This window comes from Equus asinus, chromosome 17 (genome assembly GCF_041296235.1).
Source record: "Equus asinus isolate D_3611 breed Donkey chromosome 17, EquAss-T2T_v2, whole genome shotgun sequence".
Taxonomy (NCBI): Eukaryota; Metazoa; Chordata; class Mammalia; order Perissodactyla; family Equidae; genus Equus; species Equus asinus.
In genome coordinates, this window is record NC_091806.1 from 14,030,879 (window position 1) to 14,045,765 (window position 14,887).

General features: G+C 33.2%; 1 protein-coding gene across 1 annotated transcript; it reads left to right on the forward strand.

The window, feature by feature from the left end:
• The first annotated feature begins 12,075 nt into the window (after window positions 1–12,075).
• On the forward strand, window positions 12,076–13,080 carry LOC106844033 (olfactory receptor 5D13-like). Its single transcript, XM_014861376.3, has one exon. The coding sequence runs from the start codon at window positions 12,076–12,078 to the stop codon at window positions 13,078–13,080; it is 1,005 nt and encodes a 334-aa protein (XP_014716862.3).
• The last annotated feature ends 1,807 nt before the right edge of the window (window positions 13,081–14,887 follow it).

Here is a 14,887-nt window from a genome sequence, read left to right on the forward strand (position 1 = left end):
TTATAGTCATGGTGATGGGCATGGGGTGACAACTCCTGGTTTTGATTTTCATTTCCCTAATAATCAGTGATGTTGAACATCATTTCATATGCCTATTGGCCATCTGTATATGTTCTTTGGAGACATGTCTTTATATACTCTGCCCATTTTTTGATTGGGTTGTTCATTTCTTTTGTTATTGTGTTGCATGAGTTCTTCATATATTATGGAGATTAACCCCTAGTTGGATACATGATTTGCAAATATTTTCTCCCAGTTACTGGGTGGTGTTTTTGTTTTGTTGATTTGCCGCAAACATAGCCTTTTGATTGGGTCTCAAATGACAGGAAATAAAAGTACTGCACACTGAAACCATTCAAAGGAAGTATTAGAATAATACTGCCTTTATCTTTCCTGCCTCTTGAGGTTTTTTGCTCAATATTCACCCCACAGGGATAACTCCAATGGATTTCTGGTTTGTGTAGTTTTACTCTTTCAAGGGCTCTCAGACTGATGACCTCACATCCCACAGCTTCATGCTTTGTCCAAATTTAGAAGTGTCTAAATGTAGAAGATCCCCCAAACTCCAGGAATGCTGCTGATCAGCCTTGCACACACTGCCAAGTTTTTGTTTTTGGGGTCTCACCAGCGTGGTGTGCATGTGTACAGAACACTGGCTCTCAGTCATCTTTACTTGTATGCTGTAGCTGGTCATGCAAAATGCTATTACACTTCGTCAGGGCAAGAGAGGAACTCCATTATATGTTAAAGAAGTTCTGGCTTCTTCACAGAAAAATTCAAAGATTCCCCCAGGAAGCTTGAATGAAAAAGGGGCATAATAAAATAAGCACAAAGGAAAAATCTGGGGAAGAACGTATTTCCTATACCCAGAAGTGGGGTAGTTCTTTGGTTTGCAAGGGAACAAACTAGTTTCAGAAGAGAAAAAGAAGAAGATAAAAAAGTTATAAGATAAAACTTTGGTGATAATGAAGCAAGCTGCTCATCAAAGCCAGTAACAAGTATGGAAGGAGATCTCCAAGAAGAACTCCATGTTTCTTAGTTACCACTCCTTAAAAATGTATACAGTTCAGCTATTGGAAAATATCTAATGCAAAAAATTAATTGCATTAGCTAAAAAAAGAAATTTATAATTTACGCATGAAAGTTGTGATCATCAGTGTTGAAGAAACTCGATAAATATGTTATTATAATCATTATCTTTGTTAAAAAATGCTTTTTCAATAGTTAAATCTCAGTTTCCTCTCATGAGAAAGTGTAACTCAGAGAATTCCATCGCTAAAGCTGCTCTATATTTTCTGTCAAATATTATTTTAGGATTATTTTAAACTTGGATTTAAATAGTAAGTGGAAAATCTTTTACTTTGAAAAAATAGCTAATTTTGAGGGATTTATATGTTCTTCCTTTTGGTAGCCAAGCCAGTGGTGGTTTACTCCTTGGTTGTATATAGTTAACGTCAAACCAATTAAACTAGCCAGAGTCCAGCCTCCGTGACTTATCAAACAGGACAATAGAGTCATGTCAGAGGCATATTGGACTTGAAGAACCCAACTATATATCTTGGGAAAAATAGTGGGTAACGAAGTTAAAGGGGAAATAAATAGTATGGGAGATTCAGCCCTGTCCAACACGGCACCAATGTGGGCTTTTGCATAAGATGTGAGACGTTATTTTTTCTCTTTCTTAGGTGTGTTTCAGCTATTAGGCACCTCTAATAACACAATTATATCTCAGGAATGGATGCTTGAATCCCATCCATATCATTTAATAGCTGTATGATATTGGATAATTTTAACCACACTCAGTGCTCATCTTGTGTATTGAGTTTAGAACTCAAAGTACTTGAGATGTGACTTTACACTCCTATTAATGCCAGGAATGACTTAATATAGGAGATATACCCACATATATAAAGACAACTATCTGAAAATTACTGGATTTTCTATACACTATGACTAGTGAGCATGAGAAAACATACTGAAAAAAATATTGCTCTCCCAATAGCAACAAAAGTGATGAAATACCTAGGAATAACTTAACAAGAAATATAAGAGTTATTTGAATGAACGACAAGATTTTACTGTAAGCTATACAAGAAGAATCCAATAAATAGAGTCACTGCATGCTCTTGGATGGGAGAATTGAATATTATAAAGATGTCTATTCCTACCAAATTAATTTGTGATTATAACTCCAATCAAAATTCCAATAAAATTATTTTGGGATATGACAAAATCGCAGATTGGTTAAATGCTGGGACACTCTTTCAACATTCAGCCAGGCTTATACCAAGCCTAGTGATCTCCCCAAGATGAAAGCCTAGGGTCTTCTTGAGTTCTTTCTAAGCATGCATCTTGCCCTGAGCATGACCATACCTTCCTAATTCCCCCATATACAGAGATGCGTTTGCGTGTCCTAATTTCCCAATTAAACTCTGCTCTGTTTTTTGTCCTTGACCTTAGGAATCAGTGAGTCATTATTCATCTTGCAGTGTTTTCAAACAATGCACACTGTTCTTCATACCTGAGATTTCTGTGTTAGATAGAAGAGAGATGTGAACTTTGCATCAGTCTTTTATGTAGCCGCCGGACAGATTAGAATAGACATACACAAGAACTTGCGAATATGATTGTTTCTGTTCCCTCCAAAACTAGAGTTCAGAATCCCACACTGGAATGCAGGGCACCATGTCAAGACTGCCACCACAGCAAGGGAGGAGTGGCCAAGGGCAAGTAAAAATGCACAAAACGTTCCTACCACTTTTCAATTACCTTTTTCTTATATTAGCATTACTTTGGTTACTTTAAATCTTTTGACTGTTTTTCAGTTTTCTGATAAATTTGGTTCTGATAGTATCTGCAATTTTTTTGATATTTCTGTTGAGAGGCAGAGAGCTTGGGATGCAGTCTCTGCTATTTTAATATGTCAATATACGCACAAGAAGAAATAAGAAACCTGATATGAGATTTTTTTTTATTCATGGCAGAAGGATAAATATGAGGTATATGACTTGAAAACAAAGACAAAATTATTTATAATATTTGATAATTTTTTCATATCTATAAGATATCCTTGTTAAATATTGACATTGGTAATATTTTCTTTTTGTTCTCTTCATACATTACACTAGGCATTACCAATTGTATGGATCTATTCAAAGAAATAAGTTTGATTTCATTATTATTTTGTCTACTTTTTCTTCAATTTCTTTATTGCACCTAATCAACTCTTTTTTAGTATAACCATTTTTTTATTTTTATGCATTTTGGGACTTTTATTCAAGGCATAATTTTAATATTTCCAAATTACTATTTAAGGATATTTAGTTCCGTTTAAAATGTTATGGTGTTGTTTCCTTACGCTTATTGTTGGGTTATATTATGTTGGAGACACTTTCATTATTTGGAATGCTTTGACTCTTATTTTATGTCCCCCATCCCACTTATGGTAGAGTTGTGTGGATAGAGACTTTCTTGTTAACTTTATGAACTAAGTTGAGGGTTTTGTATGACTTACAAGATTTCTAGATAAAATTGCTTTATTGCTTTCTTCTGACAATATAGTGAAACGAACTATGTGTGTGTATGTAGATATACATACATATATAGGTGTATATATCTATATTTGTATATAAATCTCTCTCTATATAAAATTTGTGGTTATTAGGAAGTTTTGATGTAGTGTTTGTGTGTGTTTCTTCTATCTTACTTTTAGAAGCTCGTTAACTATTTACTGATCTTACTTCCTCTTTCTGTTAACTTTCACAAGTTGAAAGGGTACTATCCTCTTTTTCCTTCCCTCCATTCCCTTAGAAATAATTTTTCTGAGTTTTTCGCCTCAAATCCCAAATAATTCCTATTCTTTTTCTTGTAATCAATGCTGCTTTCTGTCAGCTTTGGACTTGTTCTCAATTACCGGTTACATAAGTGGACCTTTATTATTGATTTTGTTTGTATTATCCCACTAATAGGATCACCACTTCCCTTTTCATTTTTCTAAACTGCTTCTTTAGACTTCTTCACTGTACATACATAGAATTATGAGACTTTGAGATCCAGTGATACTTCTCTTTACTTTTGATAAATATTTCTCTACTTACAGGCAACTTCTACTTCATAGGAATATCTTTCTCACAGTGATGCAAAAAGTATGGGTAATTTGTTTGCTTTTCATGGTCTGAATGGCTCTTGGGAGGATGGATAGGAAGATTAAATTCTACATGTTGTTTTTATCTTAAGGCCTTCTTCTAGGCCTTTGGAGTTGAATTTTTATTTCTTCTCATTTTATGATATCAATATGCAATAACATAACATCTCTTCTGATAATTTCCTTAAATGTATCTCATATAGTAATTTAGCAGTTGTGGTCTATAGCATTCTTTGGTATTTTCTAATGACATGCTTTAACCTTTTCAAGTGGAATGCCTTATTGTTCGATAAACATTATTAATTTATGCTTATATTTATTAACGTTCAGGGAATACTATTTACATTTTCATCATTTTTGATGGATTTATTTTTGGTTAACTCATGAGTTAAAATATAATTAATTTTTATGAAAACTAACATGCAATTGAAAAAATTGTGTTTCTTATTACTGGACTTCTGTGATGTATATGTGATTGTGTTGTTTGGGATTATAGCCTTCATTACTAAATGTTTGCTGTTTTTCTTTTGTCTTCAATTGAGAGTTTCTGTTTATTTCTCCTCTAATCTCCTATAGTTTCTGGTTTATGAAAAGTGTTGCTTTGTCTTTGGATATATAACTTCATTGTGGGATCTGGCTTTCTGTAATATAGTGTTTATTTTTTAAAAATACATTTGAAGCTTTATTGTCTGCATTCTCCTTTGTCACATATCATGATTTTGGCATCTTATTTATTTGCATTTACCATTGTCTAATATCTTTGTTGAATTTTTAATATATATATTTTTGGTTTTAATATGCATACAGAAAAGTGCATGACTATCACTATAAGTTTTAACAAAATAAGCACACCTCTGTAACCAGCGTAGGAATCAACAAGCAGGACGTTAACAAAACACAGAAGCACATTTTGTCCCTTTTTTATTTATTCACTTTCTCTCTTTCAAACAAAAGTACCTTTACATTTGTAACACCAATATTTTACCTATTTATAACTTTATATAAATAAAACTATACAGAATACACTTTTCTTTGTATCTGGCTTCTTTTGATCAGCATTATATTTATAACATATATTCATCTTGTTTACAAATTTCTTTATTCTCTTTGCTGTATAGTCTTCATTGTATGAATATATCCCAAATTTTACACAACAAGATGTAGATGACTATCTACGTTTTTTGGTTTTGTTTTTTACTTTTTAGGTATTGTGAATAGTGGCATTACAAAGAATCTTGTTATATTACTTAGTGAACATAAATAAATATTTCTGTGGGGTAGAGACCTGGGTAAACATCTGGGTAGTAAGTTATGCATATGTTCATCTACTTTGGATAATTGTAAAATATATGCAAAGCAAAGTCCCTCTAAAGAAGTCTCATGCAGCTTTAATAGTATGAAACATAGTAGGTTTTAATTAAAATAAAATTACTAAAGATAAAGAGGATTATTTCACAATGATTTATAGGTCTACCTACTAAGAAGATATTACAATTCAAATGGCCATATGCTCAATGACAGATCTTCCAAATTGGTAAAGAAGAAGTCCAGAGGTATAAAAAGAAATAGATGAGTCCTTTATCATGGTTGGAGACTTTAACTTACTTTTTAAACTGATGAATAAACAAGCAATACACTATCTAAGGACATAGAAGTTCCAAATGACATAACACATTTAACCTAACTAACTTTTATAGAATATGATTCCCAACAAAAACAACATACACATGTTTTTCAGTGCACATACAAAATTTGCAATGGTTGATCATGTGCTGGATCATAAATCAAGCCACAACAAATATCAAGGGACTCAAATTATTCATAATATTTTCTGTGACAACAGTGAAATTAATTTAGAAATCACTAACTTATTCTTTAATTTTAACTTTACTGAATGATTTTGAGTATCTCATGCATATAGCACAGTGTTGGATCTAACGTTGTCATTAAATCTATTAATATAATCAATGTGTTCTGTATTTGTTCTGTAATATTTTATGTCATATACATGATATTTTACATCATATACATGCATCCATATGTATATGGATATATGATACTTATGTATGTGTGTATAAATAGATAAATTGTTTTTTATCATTTAATTTGTTTTATTTGCTCTTTGCTTACAGGAAGATTTGCATTTTGGTAAGGATTTTTGTCTTTATACTAATATCTGTATATAGTAATTATCCTGTTTTTATTTTTGTATTTACTTATTATAAATGAATTGAAATGAGCTATTAATGCTCCTTATTCCTGAAACTATGTGACTGTGTAAGTGACCAAGAGCCAACACATTACTCGTAATTCAAAATTAATTAGTGGTAAAACAAAATTAAAATAAAAGGTGAGTTGTTGCTGGAATGTGGTCAAGTAATTTACCATCTTTGAACACGTGTTCCATTATCCCTGAAAGAAAGGGAGTGTGGAATTAATGATCTTCAAGGCCTATTCACACCATGAACTTCTTAGTTTTTTTTATTTCTTTCTGTTACTCTCTTAAAGCAACTAATATACTGAAATTTTTGTCTTCATTTAATTTATCGTATCACCCTGCCATCTAGTGGATATTCTGTTTGTATCATTTGTAAGGGAAAGAAATGATACCCTCTCCTACTATTTGCAGAAGGATTTTGTACTAGTGGACCTTATGAAAAAATTCTACCAATTACTATGTAATTTGGTTGAGAATGAGACCACAAATAGATGGCAGTCGAATTGGCAATGTTGGGGTAAAGCAAACCAATTGTTTATTCTCATTATGTCAAGCTGGGATAAATTCTAATAAAAAAAAGACACATTGCTTCTGGTGTAATAAAAGATGAAATAATCCTGGACTGAGATTTAAGCGATCCATTACAAAGTTCACCTTAGTTCTTTGATCTTTTCTGAACTATATGCCATACTAGAGACCCAGCTTAGATCAGAGAAAGGTGAAGAAAATTGCCTGTAGTCACATTAATTGAGTTATCTTAGACACAGAGTGCTAGCCATGGGCTTATACCGTACACTTTCCATTCTCAAAGGTATCTGTATCTATAACTATATATATATGTCTATATATGCCTATATCTATACTGATATCTAATATATCTATTTATAACTATATATCTACGTATCATACTATATTTGGGAGTCTATTTTGAATTGAATTTCTTATTTCTTATAGTACGTGATATTTACATATACTTGCAAGACTGCTCTGCTCATTTCCAGGCAAGAACTAATAAATCTTGCATTCAACAAGAATCTTATTGGTTAGGAAGGTTAGAATATGCTATTTAATTATTATTAGTTACTTTTATTGCATGGGCAGTGAAACTAACTTCTTAGATATGTGTAAGTTCCAAGATTTGACAAGCATAAAAATAATTTGAAAACAATAGAGTATTTTGAGAACCCCAAATGTGAATGATCTGGTGAGACCTCCCTACAAATGTAAGTATTAGTCACATAATATTCAAAAAGTAGAGACACCTTGTGGAGTCTTATTGTTTTGTCGGCATTCATCCTCAAGAGCCAAGCTATTCTTTTTACTCACATTAATGTTTATATCTTTATAGTCCCTTCTTATATCCTATTAGTGAGTGCAGCAACTCAGGGACACTGAGAGTTACTTATACTATTCTGTTTTTGGACAGTATAGAAAGAAAATCTTTCTGGTTTTGGTTCTGAAAGTGCTTTTCCTGTGGTTTTTGAATTAATGGAATTAATTTTGTCTCTTGAACATACAGAAAACAAGAACAGCCTTTTGTTCCCATTTTAACCTTGAAATATTTAAAGATATTGGTCAGAGTCTCCTTGTATTTTTCTTCTGTATTCCAGGCATCTTCAGGCTGTTTACTGGTTTATTAGATGCTCTAGTTCCAATATATACGTCTCACTATTAATTACTTGACATCACAGGGTACCTATAAAATTATGAATAGTTATGGGGAACTATTGGCTTACCTGCGATGACATGCTGTCAAGAACATAATGCTCCCTTCCAAACCAAAGTGAAAATGGGAGTTACTTCTCTCTGTCTACATAATCTAACAATGCAGCCAAATTGAATGCCATGGCTATAATATTAGAACTGAATCAACTTCATTCCCAACGTCTATACCTTTTTACAACCACCACCTCCTCATTATTCCATCTTTGTTCTGTTGGCATTAAACCCTATTACAGTGTTCAACAACTTACACAGATCCCAATTGCATTCTGTACACAATTGTGTTCCTCTAATCCTCCAACTTGACCTCTTTTTGCTACCTGCATAAACTCTACTTCTAATTGATAGGAACATGAACATCCAAATTCCTGCCTTGGCTCAGACTGTCTTCTCTGCTTAAAGAATCTTTTCTTTTTCTTTCCTGTCCCTGCAATCCTATGTTAACATTATAGTTCAGCCCACAGTTCAAAATCTTTTTATGATTGTACCAATCAGAAAAAATCCTGGACATTATTCAATTATCTCAACTTCTGAAGAGTACCCCTAATATGCTCAAGATATCATAAAGTAAAAATTAAACAAAGCAAAAAACTTTATGCATAGTGATAATGCAGAAAAGCTCAGTATCCTTTAAATTGTTGCTTCTCTGACTGTATTATAATTTCACTATAATAATCAGATTATTATAAGCCACAATTTGGAAGAAGGCTAGCCTCATGTATCATTACTCAGAGGACATCTGCCTACTGATCTGGAAATAACTTTGCACCTTTCACAACGAAGAAATAAATTTCTATTGCAAGGGTTGACAAATTACGTCCCACAAACCAAACCTGGTCCACTATATTTTTATAAATAAAATTTTACTTGAACAAAGCCAGGCCTGTTGATTTATGTGTTGATTATATGGCTGCATCCATGCTACAACACGCAGAATTGAATAGTTGGGATTGAAACAATATAACTCACAAAGACTAAAATATTTACTATATTGTCCTTCATAGGAAGTTTGCTGAAACCTGTTCTTTTAAATCAAGTCACTGAGATTAAGATGCATATTTGTTAAGATATGGCAGTTTCTTAAATAATAAATACATCATATTATTTATATAATTTATATAACATATAACAAATTATAAATTGCAAAAATAGAGTATGAGCTTTTTTCAATTTCAATACTAAATTTAAGAATTGAATAACATTGTGCTCATATTTGGAAGAGCAATACAGTCTGCATAATTTGAAGAAAATCAATGGTTTTCATACAAAATGAATCTGATAATACTATATAAAATTAAAGAAAGGAGAATAAACAGCATAACTATAATATAATATTTTTTGTATAAATTTTATGTCCATATTAGCACTGATTAATGTATATCTATATAGGGAAGGAAAATCAAAGATACAACAAAGATTAAGATTAGTTCTGTCTGGATTGTTGCCAAATAACTGATTTTTTTCTACATTTATATATTTTACAAGTATTTAACGACAACAATATAGTGTCTGGTTCAACATTTTTAAAAGATTAGTGGATACAAGTTCATGGTGAAATCACTCCCCAATCTTTAGAAGAAATTATATACGAACAAAATATCACATGGGGCATTACTTCATCTAATTGTTCTATTTGTAGCCACCAAGGAAAGACTTCAGTGACGTTCTCCAGAGTTAACATCCCTAAGGTATTGGTGGCATATATGTGTGACACAGCTTCATGTTAGGATTTAGCTTTCGTCTCCTTTTCTCTCTGTCATCTATGAATTTATTTTTGACAGATTACAGGAAAAAACTCATTTCCCTGAAATATTCATTACAATATATTGTAGAATCCTGCTATTACTTTTTCTGGTTTGTTACTACATTAAAAAAAATAGCTGAAATCTCAGCAGGAAGTCGCCTTCAGTCCATTAATCTTAGCAAATAAGCTTCATCAAATGAATAAGTTAAATTGTTCTGCACTCAGGTGAGTTGATTCCATCCTTAGTTTGTTTAACTTTAAAGGTAAAATAATATATTCCAATAATCTTTGCAGGAGACAAACACCTGTGAATCTCTAACTGCCGTTATACCTGCTTAGTTCAGCCAACTAGAAGTATCTGATACCGTATCTTTCACCACGTGTATTATTATTCACTGACTTACATCACTAAGAAGTGTCTTCAGTCATTCTTGATCACAGTATTCTTTTCCTTCTCTTTATACACACAAACTTTATCTTTAATAACAAACAAGAATTATATGTAGCAATGTATCATTTGTAATTATATGCATTTTTCCCCAGAATAGCACTCATAGGAAAAAAATTGAGGATAAGGATATTTTACAATATTGTGGTTTCTAAAATGCCTATTATACTGCTGGGTACACAGTGGATATGCAGTGAGACAGTCATGATGGATGGCATCAGAAAGGAGGGAAAGAGTGTGCCCAGCACCTTATGCTCTCAGTCACCTCAACATTGTTGACAATTCATGGGGCTAAATGGGGGACTGTGAACTTTGCCCCAAGTTTGTTGGTACAAACACAGAGTGCAGAAGGTGGAATGAAAAGCTACATGTGTGGAAAAGATGTGTGGGTAAGAATGAGCTGAAGATATATCAAAACTTTCTTTCTCTTTCATGGCTATGCATTCCCTATCAATCCTGAGCTGCTGAGACTTTGTTACAACAGCCATGGGAGACGAGTATAGATTTTGAAAAGAATATGTTCTGTTATGGAATTTGCACTCAATGAGTTTTATGTTATTTGAAAAATACTTTCAGGAAGTAGTAATAAATGTGGTGGAAGATTAAATCACAAGTATCAAATCAAAGCATCTTAAGGAGCAATTGAAGAAGAAAAAGAGCAGGATATGATATCTTTACATATATGCAGGGAACCTTTAAGTGCTGCATACGGTCTTGGAGGATAAAGTCATAACAATCAAAGGAAAACTATAACCTGTTAATTTCACCTCCTAATAGGACATAGAATTTTTACAGAATTCTATGTAGAATTGCTTTACTTTTATGCATAGTGCCATTTTAGGTTTCAGCGGCAATCAGGAAAAGTGGCTTTGAGATTAATTGATTATAATGGCAGAAAAAGGCAATTGAGCCATTTTGGAGGAACACAGGACAATTTTTACAAAGAATTTAGTGTATTTGCCCCCGATAAATATCCTCATTTTATGCTAATTCATGATACTTAGATCCCATGGGGTTTCGCTACAGCTACTTGTTTTGTAAGACTCAAGATGAGTATTAGTGTATTTTGACTTTTGGAGGTTTTGAGGTACACTAAAATGACCATCTGATAATGATGTAGAGAGGTCTCCAGCATAATAAAAATGGTCTGGACATATTATACTTCAGTTTACTTCTACCATAAATCTCTCTAACTACTTGATATTACAATACACCAAGGAAGGGTAACAGATTTTTATAATTTGCAATAATTAGGTAAATGTAGTTGATCAAGTGCATTATTCTTCTGAAGAAAATATTTAAAATACGGGAAAAGAAATGTCTGACTCAGTGTAAGGAGGTCACTGGAGAAGTAAATTATTTAGAAATAGTTACAGCAAAAATAGTAAAAAGAAAATTGTACTCGACCATTTTGTTGGGTCATTAATTTTCTTTTGAATTCTATGTTCTCATAGTTAAACAAGTTAGAGAAGAAACTGTAGAAACGTATGATATATATTTTTTACAAGACGAGCATTTTAACTAAACTCAGATTTATGTAAAAAGCCAGACTGGTCTTTCTCATGATGATAATAGACTCTGAGGATACTGAGTCTGATCACTTGAAATATAACAAGGCCAACTCTGTTTTTGTCCTTCCTCACTCAACTGCCTTCTTTTTTATTCCATTTGCATAGACTTCATACTCACTGTAAAATTTTGACACTAGTAAATTCTAGCTTTTAAATAATGTAATGGTTGAAACTAAAAGCTTTCCACAACACTATTTATAGATAATCACAGTCTCTCAACATTTCCTCATGTTAACCTGCCTTCTCCAAAATTTGCTTCTCGTTTCTCTGAATCAGCTTTCCTATTTTGTCCACAGGAACCAAGAAAACCAGAGTGCTGAAGTCACTTTCATTCTCTTGGGCTTCTCAGAATATCCAGGACTCCAGGTGCCTCTGTTCCTGTTATTCTTAACCATCTACACAGTGACTGTGCTGGGGAACCTGGGCATGATTGTGATTATCAAGATCAATCCCAAACTCCACACCCCCATGTACTTTTTTCTCAGCTACTTATCCTTTGTTGATTTCTGGTATTCTACTGTAGTTACACCCAAACTACTAGAAAATTTGGTTGTGGAAGACAAAACCATCTCTTTCACAGGATGCATCATGCAATTCTTCTTTGCATGCATATTTGTGGTGACAGAAACATTCATGTTGGTGGTCATGGCGTATGACAGATTTGTGGCAGTTTGTAACCCTCTTCTCTACACAGTTGTAATGTCGCAGAAGCTTTGTTCCTTACTGGTGGCAGCACCATACCTTTGGGGTACAGTCTGTTCCCTGACCCTTACCTACTTTCTATTGGAATTATCCTTCATAGGAAAGAATATTATAAATAACTTTGTCTGTCAGCATGCCGCCATTATCTCTGTGTCTTGCTCTGACCCCTACATAAGCCAGGAGACCATTTTAGTCTCTGCAACATTCAATGAAATAAGCAGTCTATTGATCATTCTTACTTCCTATGCTTTTATCTTTATCACTGTCAGGAAAGTACCTTCCACCGAGGGGCGCCACAAAGCCTTCTCCACATGTGCCTCCCACCTGACAGCCATTACCATTTTCCACGGGACCATCCTATTTCTCTACTGTGTTCCTAACTCCAAAAGTTCATGGCTCATGGTCAAGGTAGCCTCTGTCTTTTACACAGTGGTCATGCCCATGCTGAACCCACTGATCTACAGCTTCAGGAACAAAGACGTGAAGGAGACCCTCAGGAAGTCAATCAGTACCAAATTATTATGTCATTAATGTAAGATGGTAAGATTTACGTTTTTGTTTTCAAGAGTATTGTGGAGAATTGTCCTAGTCTTTTAGCATTTTTAATACTTGGAATTCCTTATTTTACTAAAGCAGAGCAGTGTTTAATGTAAGTCCCCAGTTGACATACTATTTAACATATGTTAAATTTTAACTTTAGTAAATTAGCTATAAAATAATAAATAACACAGTAATTAAAGTTCAGACCACTTAAATGAAGTTTTGGCACACAGAATTTGTCATGTAAAGATATCTGAGTTAGCACACATTACCATATGACTGCCCAGTAAATCTTTCATTCTTTTTTAGTCATCAGAGAATAGGTTTATAGAGTTACCGTAAATATTTATAGCTTATTATCAGGGAGGATGCATCAAATGCAATACAGCAAACTAGGAGTTATTCAGCACTCAGACTCTAAATTTAAAAGAAATATTTATTTAATTCCACACAGGAAGCATTGGTACATTATAAGTGCAAAGAAGGCATACCTCTGCCCCAACAAAGCCCAGAATATTGTGTGGTTAAATTATGATTGTTAATATAAAATTAATTTTCTCTTTGTATACAAAATATAAAAAATAAAAATTAAAAAATCGTACTCTTCAGAAGTAGCTACGGTTCAATCTAAAATTGTCATTCATGCTGATCTTGAGTTGTGTGTAATATAACTGTTGATGCATAAGAACGAACATAAAATTCAGTGATATGAAACATTAGGCAATTTTGATTTCTTTATTGGGGGATTTATTGGAGAAGCTCTGCTATAATCAGCTAGAGAATCTTGTTTAACCTGATGTAGTCTTGCCTAACTAGCAAAGTCACCTCTAGTCTATAGATCTTCATGGTGATTGGATAGCTCTGCTCTGTGTACCATTGGGCTAGTTAGAGTATCTTCCTGTATTGTCCATGATTAAGTCATAAGACAAAATGTGCTATAACAAAACCTAGGGCAAGCTCCTATTTGTGTTATGTCTGTTAACATTCTATTAGCCAATGCAAATCATATAGCTGAGCACAAAGTCAATGGTTGAGAAAGTGTATCTGCCTTTTGCGGAACTGAAAAACTACGTGACAATGAGCATGGATACAGAATACAATGAAGATTTAGGCTCAATATTTCAATATATCTAAAGTTTATGGTCAATTTTACTTAATGGAAAATGTTCTTCTTGTATATTTCAGATAAAAATAACTGTTCAACTTCGGTGGCCCAGGTTCAGTTCTCAGCATGGAACCACACCACCTGTCTGTCAGTAGCCATGCTATGGTGGTGGCTAAGATAGAAGAACCAAAAGGATATACAAGTAGAATATACAACTGTGTACTGGGGCTTTGTAGGGGGGAGGATGAAAAATGAGGAACATTAGCAACAGATGTTAGCACAGAGTGAGTCATTCCCTGTAAAACAATAAAAAATTTAAAAGTAAAAATAACTGATCTAGTTTGACAGACTTTTGTGTAAATCGATGGGCCATTTGATTAGCTTTACTAAATGACTGTCATTGCTGGTTTTTGCTTGATGATCGTGGTTGAACTCTCACAAGATAGGCAAAGTTTGGGTAAATTTCCAAGTATCGTGGTTTCAGTCCAACAGCAGACTATGAATTATGTGATTGCCTTCACTGAAATCATGAGCTTTTTATCTCCAAATAAAGAATCCTAATTTCCATTATAATGAAGATTGCTATCAAACTTTGAAACTTAACCTATTTATTTGATTGTTTAGCAATATGTAATGATATGTTCAATAATTTGGGATATGTTTTATAGAGTTATGTGATTTATTTAACTTTTA